Source organism: Juglans microcarpa x Juglans regia, chromosome 6D (assembly GCF_004785595.1).
Source record: "Juglans microcarpa x Juglans regia isolate MS1-56 chromosome 6D, Jm3101_v1.0, whole genome shotgun sequence".
In the NCBI taxonomy this organism is placed as follows: Eukaryota; Viridiplantae; Streptophyta; class Magnoliopsida; order Fagales; family Juglandaceae; genus Juglans; species Juglans microcarpa x Juglans regia.
The window spans coordinates 27,787,215-27,805,264 of record NC_054604.1 but is presented as its reverse complement, the minus strand read 5'-3'; the positions used below and the strand labels follow the sequence as shown (position 1 = coordinate 27,805,264).

Genomic DNA, 18,050 nt, shown 5'->3' with positions numbered 1-18,050 from the left:
TAATACGTTTTAAAAAAATAATAATAAAAGTAGCCTTTTCACATTAATTTGGTCTTTGCTTTGGTTGCAAAGAGCATCTATATTTTAACTCTCATTTTGATAACAAAAGCTTTCGATTAATCCCATTTGATTCAGAATGTTTCCTCACGTACACTTCCAATGCACAACAGGTGTTTGTAAAAAGTTCTTAAAGAATATTTTGCTCTTGAATAATCCCATTTGATTCAGAATATTTCCTCACGTACATTTCCAATGTATGCTAGTACAATATATAGACTTTTTTTTTTTTTTTTTTTTTTTTTTTACAACAGGTGTTTGTAAAAAGTACACTTTACAAAATTAAATTACACAAAGCATACCAGAAAATTAAATTAAAAAATATCTATTGATTGCAGGGATAATTGGATCTTCTGAAATATTATTCCCTATATATTATGAGATTTGATGTCTAAGTGGTTACATGTCATCTATTTTTTTTTTTTTAATGCAGCTGTTGGTGTGTTGTCTTGTTTTCCATGTTATGATTGATTAAGGAATTATTGAGATCAGTTTACAAGGAATTATTGGATATTCTTATATTCATTCTGGAAACTTTGGCCCTAATCCCTCTCTCTCAAGCATTTTGAATCATATATTATTCAAACATGTTCTTACCACTTCCCCTTTTAGTTAAATTCGTTGGTCACCAAGGTTGGTCTGAGAGCATTGTCTGTTTTCAATCAATAGAAGTTAAAAGGTTTTTGTTAAATAGTAGGATTGATGCCATCTTTTGTTTCCAATTAAAAGTATAAGGGTTATGTTTGGAGATGAGTTACGGTATTGCATGAGCATGTATAGATTTAGTAGGTGACTTTAGATGTAGTAGTTTGTTTGATGGTTATTTGGAGTCAAATTTCATTCAGGTGTTGGTGTCTTTTGAGTCCAATTCGATGTGGGAGAGTCCTATTTATAGTCAATCTTTGTTCTACATATATAAAGGGGCAGATTCATAGAGTAAATACGTAGAGGGCAGGTTTGGGAATGGGATGAGACACAAAATTCTCATCTCATCTCATCTCATCTCATCATTACACATTTTTCAAATTCCCATACAAAATATAATAAATAATTCAACTTTTTCAAATCTCAATTCACCTTTTTCAAATTTCAATACAATAATAATATTAAAACACAATATTTTAAACTCTTATGAAGATCAGTTTAACGTGAGACTTACGTATGGTGGGTGTTTGATCCGTGGAAAACTCTCGGTTTGCAGTGCATTTCTTACTCTGTTTTGAGGGTCCAAAACAGAGGAAACCGACGTCTATCGGTGGAGGAACAACCTTCGTTTGCCCTGCTATGGAGTGATCAGAGGCGTTGCTATGTGGGAACGTACGTATGTGCGCGACACGATGCTCTATGTTTGGTTAAAACATTCGGTAACCCTAGTATTGTTGGAGTTTTGAAAACACTGAGAAGATAAAACACTGGGAAGATAAAATGTTATATGCCCACCTTATACGTACTGATATATATATATATATATATATATATATATATATCCACGTGAAGGATATATATCAATATCTAACGTGGGCATATAATATATATATATATATATATATAATATTATATATATATATATAGAAGGATATATTATGTCTTTAGCATCTTAAAAAATTTAACTTAATATTTATATCCAAAACATCATTGATGAGAGTCCGATTGACAGCTAAAAATTTAGTCTTATTTTTTTTTTTTAAATTTGAAAAAAAATTTAAATCACAATAATATTGAAGTCTAAAACTGATAAAGATATATTATTTAAAAATTACTGCAATTAATGTAATAGGAAAAAAAGAAAAAAAAAAGAATAACAAAACATAAGTACCATTGAAGAGGAAGGCTACGCGAGAAGAAATGAAAATAATTAAGAAAAAGAAGAAGAGAGTTTGGTAGAAGCTAAAGAAAAAAGTAGAAGTAACACTTAATTGGCAGCCTCACGCCAACCTACAATGACACTTTGCTGGGTCTAGAGGCTTTAAATTCAAAAGTTAGGTCTATATTTTAATAAATTTCTACTTAGGAAAAATTTAATAATCTTCTTTGTTTCTATAAATAGAGCTTGGTGGGCTTTATTTTAAAGGTTTATGTCCTAATAAAAGGCTTGGCTAATTTAGTTTTGAACAAATAAATGATTCTAGTAAATTTGCGTAAATGGAATTTCATACGTTATAAGAGCTTGAATCTAAAGTTATTTTAAGCTTTAGTGGTCAAGTTGTATATAAAATCCGTGTTTTGATATCTGTTTTGATACCGTGTGAAATTAGACTTGTAATCAATCCGATTTAGAGGGTTTTTGGACCAAACCGAAAATTTCAATCCACCCTTTTCTGGATCAAGACCGGACCAATTATCCCTATAGACCGGACTGAACCATTAGCTATTAGTTTGGTCGGTCTAATTTGGTCCGGGCAATTGTAAAATGGGCCAACATACGAAAAGTCCAAAATCACTTCTAATGTGTGTTTTCGGCCTATCTATACAAAAAAGTCTACAATGTTAACATTTTTGAATATCAGCTATTTATCTTTATTTACACATATGGTACTTAACAATAGCTTAAGAAAGTAGGAAAAATGATCAAAATTATCCATATCAATCCATAAAAATTAGCAATCATTATAATAAAGTTAAAAACAAAAAATAGAGAAAATAAAATTGGAATATGTAATATCATCCAAACTCCAAATACATATAATCATTGATGATAGGTTAGATAAAAATTACATAATTAACTTATATAACTACTGTATAAAATAATATATATAAAAGATATTTTAAAAAACTATATATATATATATATATATATACTTTGTTCAGTCCATTTCGTTCCAAAAAAATACACACCGGGATCGGACCGAAAATTGAAATTCTAAGGTTATATAAGCCAGACTAGACTAGACCAATATACTTACGCCCTATGTGAAATCATCACCTGTTCCAAAAATTTAAATTAATATAAAAAAATAAATTTTAATTAATTTTATTATATTCTTAACAATTTTATATCAAATCCGTCGATAAAAAGTAAAACCACATGAATTAATTTTATTCTTGATTTCTAATGAAATATTTTGGGCAAAAACATTTTAAGAAATCGGCGCCCAGAGCGAGAACTAATTATAGAAGATGGAAACTTTTTTTTTGTTAACGACCTTGTGAAAGCAGAGGAATTATTTGTTGCAGTTTGAACGTGCGTATAGTTTTTTCCTACGTTGTATTTTCCTACGTTGTATTGTGGGTTTTTTTAATAATGCTACATACATTCATGGATTATGCAAGTATCACGTATTTCTTTTAAAAAAGAGTAAATTCTATTATTAAAAAAATTAATTTTTTCATATAGATTTTATATTTACTTATTTTTTTTAAAATGAATACGCGGCGTTTATACATTCTATAACTGCAAATATCATTTTTGTTCTTATATGAGTTTTTGGTGCTCCAAATCCTTTTTTTTAACTGTGTATATAATATATTCAATTTTTATTATTAGAGAATTTGGGTGAGTATATATATATATATATATATATATATATATATATATATATATATTGGAAAATTGGGTGATTATATTTATGTAACCTTGAAATATATTTGTTTGTAAATTTTCCTGAAATATATAATGCTTTCATAATTCGAGTAAAAAAGCACCTATATATTTGAGTAGAATTATCAAGTCTAAAAAATTATTCCATGGTAGCGTTTGAATGGTCCAGTTCAAACCGTTCAAATGTTGTTTCAAATCGTTCGATTATCTTTAATCCGAAAATTCCAGTTAAATGGTACTATTGTTCACTTTCGAATGACTATTAGAAAATGAAATTAAAAAAAAAAAATGTTTGAACACATTCGATCAAATCTGCAGTCAAATGTCATGCACAGAAATGTCTTTTTTGGGATCATGATATTCATCAAAACACATATTTCACTATTATTCATAAATTATTTCACTTTATTTCATTTCATTTCAGAGGTGAGATGAAACATTTCAGTTAGTTCATTTCATTTCATCTCATTTAATTTTAACTAATTATCTTATTATTATTTATAAATCATCTCAATTCATTTCATCTCACTATCTAAACGTGTTTGTATACTTCACCTTCGTCATCAATTTGGAATAAAAATTCAATTGGTTGTATACGTGACGTGATTCTTATTACGACTTTAGCTTAAACACGTACATTTATTTTTAATAAAGTTATTAAGTGAAGCCTTATTCCTGCTAGATGTGATTGGTTACAAGGATTTTCGGATGAATCGGGAAAAATATTTCCATTAATTGCAAAATAATTAAATGTGGGACCAAAACTTTTGTCAAGAAAGCAATTTTCACGTTTGTAACTTTACCTTGTTCAAGCACTCCAACGACCCTTCAAAGAAAAAAAAAAAAAAAAAGAGTACTCCAATCACAATGACTAATGAAGACTAAAAATGCAGGCAGAGTAATAAATTTCATGAATTGGCGGTTATCTATAATCATATATGTGAAATAATATCTATAATTAATATTTAGTCAACCTAATGACATTCAATAATTCAATAGTAGGGGATTTTATATGCCTACATGTATATTATCACTAAGCATTAGACAGACCAATAGTACCATCGATCGACAGTGACAATGATCCAGTTATATTTGCATGTATGACTTATTCAAATTAATCTGCAACAAATTACTCTGATAGGCTGATACATATTTGATGCATGGAGAATCGATGAGATCATCTGTACGTGAACTACAACACCATCATCTGATCTTTCCTAGCAGCTGGAAGCAACATAGTTCTGCACAAAGGGCAGGTCACCTGGGCCTCATCTACCCATCGATCCAAGCACTCCCTGTGAAACACATGAGAACAGTTAGGTAGCTCCCTGATCTCATGGCTTCTCTTGACGCTGTTCAAGCAGACAGAACATGCCGTTTCATGCGCAACTGATCCATATCTTTCAACAAAAGTGCTGTATTCTATTACAGGAACCCTCTTCTTGATCAACGCCATCAGAGTGTACACTGGGACTAGGGACGGAGATGAACCATTCATTACAAGAACGTATGTACTATTTGTGGATTGGTCTTGATCTTCAGTTTGATGATCTTGTTGATCTGGTAGATTGAGAGGCCGACGCAGACGAGAGAGTGCCATCATCCCCACGAACTTCAGATGGCCCAGCAGGTCAACTAGAAAGGTGATGTTTATGCATTTTGCGATGGGAATACTGGTTAACGCCATGAGTATGATAGGAAAAGAGAGGACAGTCATGAAGGTGTTGAAGAAGAAAGCGAAGGAGCAGCCGGAATTAGGGTTGAAAATGATGGAGCCTTGGGGGTGATGGGGGAAATGAGCAATTATGGCGCAGGTAATGTCTGTCACTGCCTAGTGCCTGCCTTAGAAATTCGCCAATATTAATTAAGATATTTTTCTCAAAAGTCAAATTGAAATGTTAATAACAATATTAATTCTAGGCTGTCCATCCCCATGTCTTGCTGATCATAGTAAGATGATACAATTAAACTCACAAATTAAGGCATCCGGAATTGACCCATTTCCACAACTAAAAATATATCATTTATGATCAAGTCTGATCTTAGATACGGAAAGAACCAAGCAAAGAGAGAGATTGAAACGCAGCTAGCCTGATCTCTGACTAGGAAATTAAATAAGGGCTGCGGATGGAGTATATTTGTTAAGGTCCTAAGGATAGTGATACGTACCCTTCCGACCAATGTGTTAGGGGATACCCAAATATGAGAGAGAGAGAGAGAGAGAGAGATGCTTACCTGAGATGATGGTGTGCTCGATAGCAGCGTTGCACGGCAGATGGATGGCGTGGCGTGTGGCTGGCATCGGATGGAGCAGTGGAGGCCAGCTTTGGATTTTGTGAGAGATTGTGAAATAAGAGTGGTTTTAATTTTAAAATGGGTGGAGATTTTTAAACGGAGGACATCGACGTCTGACCCATTCTTGTTTAATAAGAGAAAAGCTATGTCAGGTGTTATTTTCTACTTCAAACATGTCAGTCAATAGAATTTCAACACATATGAGATTTATGTGTCTTATGGTGTGTCCGAGTTTATTGAATTGCAATTCTTCTCTTTCTCTACTCTCTCCCGCACCCTCTCTTCTTTCTCCACTCCTCTTTTTCCATTTCTCTTCTCTCCCCAGCAGCCTCTCTTCTTTCTCCTCTTCCATTTTCCCTTTCTCTTATCTCCCCCACATTGCTCTCTTGTTTGATTTTGAATATCTTTTATAATGTGGCTATATATGTTGATTTGTAAGGGGATTGGTGATCCGCACCTTAAGTAATGGGTAATAGCAGAGTATGTATGTCGGATACAAAACTCACGAGTTCTTGATCTTTGCATCGCTCGTTGCCTTGCACATGCTCTTTTTCAAAAACTCTCTTGTATTTATTTTTTTCTTTTTTTGGGATTTTGAAACTTCTATTTTTTTTTTTGGTTGCTGGGTTGTTTTTTATTTATTTTTTATTTTATTTTATAATGACAGACTTTTTTACTACAAATTTGTGTGTGTGTGTTTTTTTTTATTTATTATTTGCATTGGATTGTATTTTTTTGCTGGAAGGGGTGGGAGGGACCTGGGAATTATTTTTCATAAGCCTTGAAAACTTCACCACAAAGGAGAGTTACAATTATTGGACAACTCAAAAATTATTTCACATTAATTAAAAAACTAATTTTTTCCACTTTAAGAAATTAGATTTTTTTAAAAATCAATTAATCAAATTAATTTTTAATACTTTGTTGTAATTAAATTGTAGTATAATTGCCACTATATCATTTTCTTTTGTTAAATATTAGTCCCCGTGACTAGAGGTGTAAGAAAAAATCGAAAAACGGGTTGAATTGGATCAGACCGAACCAGTGGGTTGGTCTGGTTTGTAACCGGTCTGATATGGTACTGGTTCTTAAAAATAAAAACTGATTCTAAACCAGTACGGTACTGGTTTTCATATTTTGAAAATCGATTTAAACCGAATCGGACCGGTATATATATTTTTAATTTTTTATATTAAATATAATTTTTATATTATTATTATGTATAATTTATTATTATTATTATATATATATTATATGCTACATTTCTAATTAATATAACATGAAATTCTAATCTTATTATTCAAGTCTATTAATCTTATAACATAAGATTAATATACTAGTATAATTAGACACTAATTATACTATTTTAATCTTATTTATTCAAGTTTATTAATCTCACTAATAAGTTAGATACTACTTATATTATACTATTAAACTTGAACATTAAAGAATTAATTTGTTAATAATAAATACTAAATTCTCACAATTAAGTTTAGTATTAAGAAAATTATAATATTAAACATATATAGTCACACATGTAAATGGTAAACCAAAAAACCGTACAGGACCGGACCGAAACTGGAAAAATTAAAATTTCCGGTTTTGGTGTTGAATCGGTTGTATCGGTTCTTAAATTTCCAAAATCGGTATATACTGGTTCGGTTCCAAAATTTTTCAAAACCCGAACCGAACTGGATTGATTACACCCCTACCCATGACCATCACTTTTATTCACAGCACATTGCAGTCTTGTCATTTAATGCATAACGGTAGCAACACTGAGCATGTTGCACACATGCTTATATTCAAACAGGTGGCCTGCATGCGGAATCCATGGATTCGGGTGCGAAGTCGCGGATCTCACCTTTGACTTAGGTTCAGTTTAGATTGAGAAACACTCTTAACCTATCTCATCTCATCATTACAACTTTCACAAATTCTCATATAAAATACAATAAACAATTACACTTTTTCAAACTTCAAAAATAATAATATTAAAAAATAATATTTTAACAATATTTTATTTAACTTCCAGTTTTCATCTCAACTCATCTCATCTCAACTCACTATCCAAATCTAACATTACAAGTTTCCATTTTCTGGACCTTTATGCATGTCCTTCCATTCAGACTGCTTAGATGAACTGGATCTGGTAATATATGTTCTCCTTTGGGAAAGGGAAGTAGCCATCTTGGACCATTTCTTGAAGATTTGATTTAGGTCTTCTATGGCGTATGTTCTTGCTTATTGAATTTACGTTCTCTAGAAGGAGAAGATAAAAAGTAGACAGATATATAGGATCGTTTTCCAAGCAACTTATATGATAATGCATAGCTACCTTGCCCAAGTTGCAGTACATGTTAAGAGAACTTCTACTCATCTGCCTCCTTCCCACATACAACACATGTAATTGATGTGGCTTTTTTTTTTCTTTTTTTAGTTAAACGTGTGTTTAGAGAGACCTAAATAGTAGTAAATACCCAAATCATTTGTGGGTGGCTTTCGATTTTTTTTCCCTTTCCCCCATGTTCTTCCTCCGCTAGCCCTTCCACGTCCACCACCTTCTGGGACCACCGACTAGAACGATTGACCCACTGCATTCAACTGGCATGCATGAATCTTCACCTCCACATTCAACCTCACATAGTTTTTTTTTTTTTTTTTGTTTTATAATCTTTGAGTCATTTCCGTTTTTCTTATGCCCTATAATCTCTTTGTTATGCCCTGAAATCTCTTTCTTATGCCCTGTTTTTCTGTTTTTCTTTCAACTCATACAACCATTCAGCTCATGTCCATGGTTGAAGACGAATAATGGTTATAGGCCTCCAGATCAATGCTTGTTGTTCGATTCTATGTGAGCCTCTCATTTGAGAGACTTATTGCCCTCTGTCAACTCGAACTTGTAAAGAAAATCGAAACACTAAAAATCACAGTAGATAAAGTTTGGGTTTTTCTTTGCTTTCGTTTTTTTTGTCTACTTCCTATTGAATTTTATTAACTTTGACATTTTTGACTTATTACTCGTTGCATATTTTTTTTAGTGTTTTTGTTTTCCCTCTTTTGTATAATCATTGTATAAAATATAAGCATTGGAATTGGCTATTACAAGTTCATTACATTAATTTTCACTGTTTTATCTATATATTTGATAGGTTTCATTTCTCATTTTGTTTGGGAGCTTGAGACTTGGGGTGTTAGTGCAGGGTAATTTCTTTTTATATGCCGTGTAAGAGTGGGAACTAATTTTTGTTTATTTTGGATTCAAGTCCAAAATTAAATGATCAGAGCCATATGTAGAATATTAGTTTGAGTTGGGCAACCATGTTTTTTGTTTTTTTTTTTAGTTGGGTAACAATTTAATTTCCATATCTTCAGTTTGCATCTAAATTTGGAGTTTTTGAAATGCATTCTTGGATTTTTGTTACTCTAAGAGTGGAAACTTCTGAGAGGACAACCACATAGTTAAGAATTAAAGCAGTGATTTTAAGAGTTGATGAAGCACAAGAATATTGCATTAAAAGTCAATTGGGTTGCACATATGAGGGAGTAAGCAGAGGCAAAAAGGTATAAAAGTCCAACAGAATACATCATGCTGTCACTAACTATAAGCATTCTAAGAGAGAAGTAGCGTACTCAATTGTGGAATGATTTATGCTTTTAAAGTATTTAACCACCATGCTTTTAAACTGAAGTATTTAAATTTTGGATTTAAGTTGAAGATTTATGTTTAACCATCATGCTTTTAGCATACTCAATTGTGAAATGATTTATGTCTTTCTGTTTAGTAACTTTGTCCTAAAAGCTCAGTTAAAATTGCAGGATGGACAAAGAGGGAGATGAAACGCCACCTACACCTTATACATTGATTTCACCGACTCAGGTATAAAACATATTGGTCATTTAGAAATGTCGTTGTGTCCGATATTACCATTTAGTTAAATGTATTTTTTATTTGTGTATTATAGGGATATTATGATTCAGGAAACCCGTACTACCCACCATTTATCATGCCTCAAAAAACATATCCAAATCCATATACATGTGCATGGGGTAGCCATGTAGATTCTTTTTAAACTTTTTAAATTTTTTTTTTCTTATATGCATTTGGGATGTTCTAACATCGTGCCTAACTACTGCTTCCATTGATGCCACATTTTGGACTAAGGATGCCCCTACCCTTCGTCGAGTAATCCGGAGGAGTCCAGACAAGTTCAACATACCTACCAAGTACATTCTTTTTAAACTTTTTAAGGTTTTTTTTTTTTATTTTTTTTATTTTTTATATATGCATTGAATTTATTTGAACACTGTGCCTCATTACAGCCTCCATCGATGCCACCGTCGAGTAATCTAGAGGAGTCAACAAGATTTGAAAAGACTCCCTAACTAGCAAGTGAATCATCAACTGTGCCATTGCCATTGGGTGCTGAAAGTGAAAAAAATTTCGGAGGTACATCACACACGACTGATCAGAGCTGTCACCTGACTAACGGTATTAGACTTTTAACCCAATTAGTAAACATCCAGTGTTATAATATATTCTAATATGAAACATTTTCATTTTTAGAAATTTCGCCGGATGTAAATAAAGAGACAGAGACCGAGGGAACTAATAAAGTATCGGATAATGTTGAACGAGTTGAGGAGCCAAAACCTGGTATGGAGTTTGCCACTAATAAAAAGCTTCTAGCATATTATAAGCGATATGTCAAGTAACAAGATTTTGTTGTTATCACACAAAGGATGAATAGTGATTACTTTAAGAGGATGAAGAAGATGAATGATGGATTTGTTTCTATGATGGATGTGGATGACGAGTTGTAACTTAGAAATATGTTCTGGGTTGATGTATGTAGTCGAGTTGCATACGAGTATTTTGGAGATGTGATCACCTTTGGTATGACGTACCTAACAAATAGGTACGATATGCATTTTGCTCACTTTTTTGGGGTAAACCATCATGTGCAGTCCATACTATTAGGGGCATGCTTGATTTCAAGAGAGAATACGAGTACTTTTATGTAGTTTTTCCGAGCATGATTGGACTACATGAACGGTCGGGCTCCCAAGCAATCATAATAGCCCAAGACTGGGCAATGAAGAGTGTTATTGCGATGGTATTCCCAGAAACTTGCCATAGGTATTTTCTATGGCATATCATATGGAAACTGTCCGAGAAATTAAGATCTCACTCCCAATTCAATGTAGGGTTGAAGACTGCCATTCAGACTGCCTTATATGATTCGCATACCTGAGCAGAACTTGAGGACAAGTGAGGGAAACTAATTCAGAAGTATAACCTTGGTGATAATGCATGGCTACAAGGGTTGTACACCGAGAGATCATTATGGGTACCAACTTACTTGAAGGGTGTATTTTGCGCTAGTATGAGTACTACATAGCAATCTGAAAGCATGAATGTTTTTTTCAACGGATTTGTGCATTCTAGTACAATGTTGAAGGAATTTATCTATCAATTTGACAATGCTCAAAGGAAGAAGGTGGAAGTAAAAACGACAGCTAATTTCAATTCGTGCAACCAAACCATCCCATGTGTATCCCCATTCCACATTGAGGAGCAGTTTCAAGTGGTGTATACAAATGCGAAGTTTAAAGAAGTCCAAAAGGAGATGTGGGGGACGATTTGTTGTAATTGCATACTTATTAGAGAACAAGATTGTATTTCCACCTTCGATGTCTTGGATGAAATTTTTAATGATGACCATGTCAAAACAGTCTAGTACGTGGTTTACTATAACAAGGAGGAATGTGAAGTCAAATGTATATGTGCACTGTTTGAGATGAAGGGCATTATTTGTAGGCATGCATTTAAAGTTTATCAAATGAAGAAGATTCATGTGTTGCCAGATATGTACGTCTTGGATCAATGGAGGAAAGACTTAAAGAGGAGATACGCACTTGTCAAAAGTAGCTATTATGACTTGTGGGATAATGTCGATGCACGAAGGTACGAGGTTGTGGTTAAAAGATGTATGAAATTAGCGACACGTGTATCCCTAAGTGATGACCATGTCAATGCATTCATTCTGGTTTTGGATGAGTTTGAGCATAATTTTAAAGGATTACCACTTGATTCCGATTCAACCAATGTCAATGAGAGAGACGTCGTAGATAAGGGTAATAAAATATTAAGCCTCCACGTTGTTGTTCGGAAAGTGAGATTCCCAACGAAGAGAAAGGTTCCGCCTGTGAAGAAGGTTGCAACCAAGAAAAAGAAGAAACATATACTAAGTTTTTTTCTATTAATTGTATATATGTTGGACTAGTGTTTGTTTTCTTTCTAATAGATGTGTATTTTCTTCATTTTGAGAATTAGGCTTGTAGGAAAATATTTGATGACAAACAAGTTGGTGAGGTCCCTGACCCCCAAGTTGGTGCTAACATTGAAGATGTTCTTGTTGGAACCAAATGTAGTACTGTCACACAACAAACTCCATCGAGCAATGATGAGAATTTGTGAAGTATTTTTTAAGGGTTTCTTGAAATATTTTGTGAAAATCTGGAGCCTTTTTCTTGGAAGTTGTAGTTGTAAAGAATGTACAGATTTGTGGATATTCTACTTGTATGAAAATGATTATTCTATAAATTATAGAAATCTTGAAGTATTTTGTGAAAATCTGGAGGCTTTCTGTTGGAAGTTGTGGTTGTAAAGAATGTATAGATTTGTGGGTGTTCTTGGTTGAGTTTGAGTACTGATTGAAGACACTGCATGCATGTATATATAGTCTCTCCTTGCAGCATTTTCAGGATTCTTCTTAATTAATTTGCTGTATATTCTTACTTGCATGTATATATAGTCTCTTCATTTCTACCATACCATTTTGGAAAAGCTTCTGAGAAGTAGCTGTATATTTTTGCCTGCAATCTGAAGCTTTTGGAGAAGCATAATCAACTTGTCAATTTTACTTAACATGCTTAAGTGCACTTATCTTCATGCATTACAGCTTGAGTATTTTGCACTAGCAAGATAATTCCTTGTTCTTGTATCTCTATAGACCATATGCATATTTAATCGATATTCTATATATATGGTGAGAAGCTGACTTGAAAGTTCAGAGAGAGAGAGACAGAGAGAGAGAAGGCCCCCAGCTAACTTGCATTAACTGTTTCTCCTAACCACTTGTATCAACATCAACAATCGGCCAAGAATCTAATGTCATTTGTAAGTACCAAACAAATCTCCATTGTTCCCATCAATAAGTGGTTCATGTACAGTACCATTCTTACAAATAAAAAATGACGTTAACATCCATTACCATACTTAAATCTTACCACAATTACAAGATCGATTTACAAGTAACAATAACACGATACATATATCATTCGAACCAACCAAAAACTATTAGGATAGAACACACCGAGTACAGATACAAAAATATACGTGCACATCTATTCTCTATGATCCGCCTTTGAACTTCGTCCTCTTGTTTGTGCAGATAATTCTCTCTCTGTATTAATTTATCTTTTTTTCTCTGAACTTCATACTTGTGCAACAATAAATCATTCTCTAGTGCATTCTCTTTTGCCAGAAATTTCTCCTCTACCAATTGAAGTATATCTGCCCATATAAAGAATTGATAACTTGCCTTTCCTTACATAAAATCAAGAATTTCAAACATTAAAAATGACAAATTGGAAAGTATTAAAATTTATTTACAAAATAGAAATTTGGCTTACCATCTTATACTTCGAGCAAGCAAAATTTCTCTCTACAACTTGGATTATGCTCTCTCCTTATGTTAAGCGAAAAAGAAAATTTTGTAAGTCCGTCGATGACTTATTTTTCTCTTCCATTTTTATAGAGGAAACTTTCTTCTTAATAGTTTAAAAGAAGTATGATAACTACAAACAAATTTTATAAAAGTAAATTTATAAATTCATATGATACGTTATATCTATTATATAATAAAAATAACATTAGAATTTGACATACGTTATATCTATTAATACAATATGAAGTAGATAAGAGATAATTTTTTAGTTTATTTTTATAATTTGTTTTTCTTTTTTGGCTCTATTAGAGCACTTTCATTGAATTATACAAATACAAATTTAATGGAGTGTTTGGCTAGTAGAATCTCAAAATGTATTGCATTGGATTATACAAATGTAAAAGGGGATGGCTTTTTGTTATAGTAAGTTAGTGTTGTGGGTCAAATTTGATAGTTACTGAAGCATGGCCAAAAGAAATAAAAAAAATATTTTCTTCCTTACTTCCTACTGTGATTTGGTTGCAGCAATTTTTTTTAGGGCTATTATAATTTATATTACTACTAATTAACAATGGTAAAATATAATAAAATTAAATAATTTTAAAATTTTAAAAAAATAAATTAACATTGTTTTATTATTATATAAATAATATATAGATAATCCAATATGGAGATTGGATATGAATGAAATAGGTAAAGATAAATTTATGTCATATTAACTAAAACTTGAGTTTGAATTTAACTATTTCAATGCGAGAGCTCTAAGATTTAGGGTGTGTGTGGATGTTGAAGTGAGTTGAGTTGAGTTGAGTTGTGATGATAAAATATTGTTAGAATATTATTTTTTAATATTATTATTATTTTAAAATTTGAAAAAATTGAATTGTTTATTATATTTTGTATTGGAATTTGAAAAAATTATAATGATGAGTTGAGATGAATTGAAGTGAGTTTAGTAACCAAACGCACCCTTAATTGAGTTGAGTAGAGTGAGGAAAGCAAATCATTGTAGCAAAACGGTCTCCGTTTTAAGTGCAAAAAACATGAGACGGAAACGACCGCGTCGTTAAGCCATATATTTGCCAGTCGACTTCGTCGTAGAAGATAAGAGTACAGACAAGGTGGAGTGGGAGTTGTGGGGATTTTATCCAAAACTTAGGTCTGGTTTGAATCAAACCAGCTCCCAAACTACCTTCCAATGGCGTCCTCTCTCTCCATTTCTTCCCACTGTCAGCTCCCTTCGAGCCTCTCTTCTTCAAAGAGCAGTGTTAAAAATAGTATCAATGGGAAACTTTCTTCTTCTCTTTTGGCCTCATCGACTGGCATTATTGGTCTGTCTTCAAAGCTCAATTACATTCCTCTCCAATTCCTCGCTCACAAACAGCCCCCACTTTTCACTCGAACACCAAGGCGTCTCACAGTCATTGCAATGGCTCCACCTAAGCCCGGTGGCAAATCCAAGAAAGGTTTATCTTTTATATCTTTTTTACCATTGGGTATGAGTCTAAGAAATTAAAATTTGTGTAAATTTGTGTTGGGGATGGTTATGCAGTGGTGGGATTGATAAAGCTTGCGCTGGAGGCAGGGAAGGCGACCCCGGCGCCGCCTGTAGGGCCAGCACTGGGTTCCAAGGGTGTAAACATCATGGCTTTCTGTAAGGATTACAATGCCAGGACCGCCGACAAAGCCGGTTATGTTATTCCCGTCGAAATTACTGTTTACGATGTCGGTTCAATTCTTCCATTCTATTCCTTTTAGAATCATCTTCTTTCTTTTCTATTATTTGGATTTGGTGTAAGGATTACTTGTGTTCTTTATAGGATAGAAGCTTTACTTTCATATTGAAGACGCCGCCTGCTTCGGTTCTGCTCCTAAAGGCCGCAGGTATACCACTTTAATAATGCCCATCATATGTTTGATAATTTTACCCCCTTTTCTTGTCATACGTTTGATATTCTTCTTTTTGGAGGCTTAATATATGCAGTTTGATAATTTAATTTCAGGCATTTTATCAGTGTTATTTTTAAGGGAGCATTACCAATTTGATTCAGAAATTATTTGAGTGGGAATGAAACATTACTTGCGTTCATGGGATCAGTTTTGATGAATCCAACCTGTCATCTCAGAGCAAGTCTGGACAACTATAAATTGACCCTGCGGACTGACAATTCACTTGTTTAAAAAAGTGTGAAGTTCTTCATTCTCAATTTGGGCATTGACTTCGGTGGTGCTTAGTAAAAAATGACTGTTATATGTTGTTGAATGTTTACTACACCTTTGAAAGGCCTCTTGACCCGAATACCCACCCACATACATAATGAACACCTGAATGTGGCTCCAGACCATAACGTTCAAGATTTTAAAAGTCTAATGCAACACACACTATGATTGTATTCGTAGATTTGACATGATTATGTGTCAATTAAAATACTGAATCTAGGGTGTAAAGAAACATTTTCACGTTGTTAGGGGCTTTTGACCTTGAATTAATTGATAACCATCCAAGTTTGATTATTAGTACATGGCATGAATCGTTAGAAATTAGGTCCTTGAGCAAAAGAGAAACTCGGGTTGAGTTATAATTAGTTGAAGGAGAAGATCAGCTATGGCTCCAAGTGCGTTTTAATGGGTATGACAATGGTGTTGGGGGTAAAATCAAATCAACATTTTGGTTTGCTTATTATCCCAATTGAGAGATTTGATTTTCATATTATCAAGATTTTTGATTTTCATAATGATCCGGATATCTATCTTATCTTGATTTCGTGTAGTTACCCTATAAATAGGAACCTATGAAATTGAATTTTTTATTTAAACAAAACTTTAGGCTAGGTTGCAGGCTTTCCATTTTGCAGGATCTATTAATGTTGGTTGTCTCTAGTCCCTAGTGATATAATCGTGACAGTTATTTGAGAAATTTTTATCTTGTAGACAATTCAACTTTGGGGTGGTTACTCTGGTGATGTATTGATGGCATGCCTAGAAGGTTTATAGCGATGTGTTATTATGATGTTATCTGTAAAAATATTGATAGTAACTTGTTACCATAGGTTTAATTAAGTAGAGGTTTTTTTTTCTCTGATCTTGAATCCCATTACTGAATTGAGAGCTTATACTGAATAACACGTAGGTGTTGAGAAAGGTTCTAAAGACCCAAAGATAGAGAAAGTGGGCAAGATCAGCATTGAACAAGTGCGCACAATTGCTGCTGAAAAGCTACCAGACTTGAACTGCACCAGTATTGAATCTGCGATGAGAATTATAGCAGGCACTGCAGCTAATATGGGAATTGATATTGATCCTCCGGTTCTTGAACCCAAAAAAAAGGAACTTGTGTAGACCAGTTCGATCTTTGTTCCCTCGATTTTGCTTAATTGGATTTATAAATCATCTTTGTGTAAAACTATGGACAAATTCCTGATCCTATATACCAACCTTGGATTTTGGACTCTGGGCCGGAAATTCTTGACTAAGATAACTTGCAGAATTGCGACAGAATTATACGCGAGTATGGATTTCTTGAAAGTTGTTCATTTCACAGGGCGAAGTTGATTGTTCAATTACCTTTTATTAGTGGTTATGCCACTCGATCAGGCTTTAATCATACTGTTTACCTCAAGTTTGCTCTATTTATCTGACTTTGTTAATGAGAGGATGCCTTCAAATTGATAAATATTTTACTTATCAGGGAAGAAAACGACTTTTCATTAACAAAGAAAGATTATGGATGGGACTTTGCTTGTGATATATTTATGGCTAGGTTACATGAAATCAAATTATTTTATTTCATCTCATCTGATATAATTATTATAATTTTTTCGAATTTTTACGCAAAATATAATAAATAATTTAATTTTTTTAAATATTATAATAAAAATAATATTATAATAATATTTTATTAAACTTTTAACAAAATATTCAATCCGAATTGCGTAACGAGAAATTAAAAAATTACTTGTAAGGAATTATTTTGACTAATGGTACCAACCAAAGCTTTGAACAACCGCCTCACCGAATCACGTAATGTCACTTTTCTTTTTCCCACCAAATCTAATGGCTCGAGTTGGTTTGAATAAGAGAAATGCTTTAGCGTTAAAGAATTTCACAATAATAAATTTAATATGTTAAATTATAAAATTATTCTTATTTTAAAGTAGATTTAATATATTTTAGAGTCACGTTAATTATAAATTTATTTTTATGAATTCTCTTTATGATTGTCGGCGTCACTTCTCTTTAAATAATGGAAACAATCCTTTGCTTATCCCGCATGATCATCTATTACCAGTCTCTAACAACAAATCTAATGACTCGTATTTTAAGATTTAAATTTCCAATTTTCAAAATGATTTTGAGAGAGAACTAAGAGAGAATGAATAATTTCAAAATTATTTTGGATTTTTAAGAGTAAGGGCCGTTTGGATACT

General features: G+C 32.8%; 1 protein-coding gene and 1 long non-coding RNA gene across 2 annotated transcripts; one reads left to right on the top strand and one right to left on the bottom strand.

The window, feature by feature from the left end:
- Positions 1-4,662: 4,662 nt before the first annotated feature.
- On the bottom strand, positions 4,663-6,003 carry LOC121234091. The gene is made up of 2 exons (XR_005934300.1): positions 5,831-6,003; positions 4,663-4,890 (listed from the first exon to the last, which is right to left on the bottom strand). It is a non-coding gene; the product is annotated as an uncharacterized LOC121234091 (long non-coding RNA).
- An 8,713-nt stretch (positions 6,004-14,716) lies between these two features.
- LOC121235965 (50S ribosomal protein L11, chloroplastic) lies at positions 14,717-17,071 on the top strand. The gene is made up of 4 exons (XM_041132429.1): positions 14,717-15,089; positions 15,176-15,348; positions 15,444-15,507; positions 16,754-17,071. The coding sequence occupies exons 1-4, from the start codon at positions 14,822-14,824 to the stop codon at positions 16,960-16,962; spliced, it is 714 nt and encodes a 237-aa protein (XP_040988363.1). The 5' UTR covers positions 14,717-14,821; the 3' UTR covers positions 16,963-17,071.
- Positions 17,072-18,050: the final 979 nt, after the last annotated feature.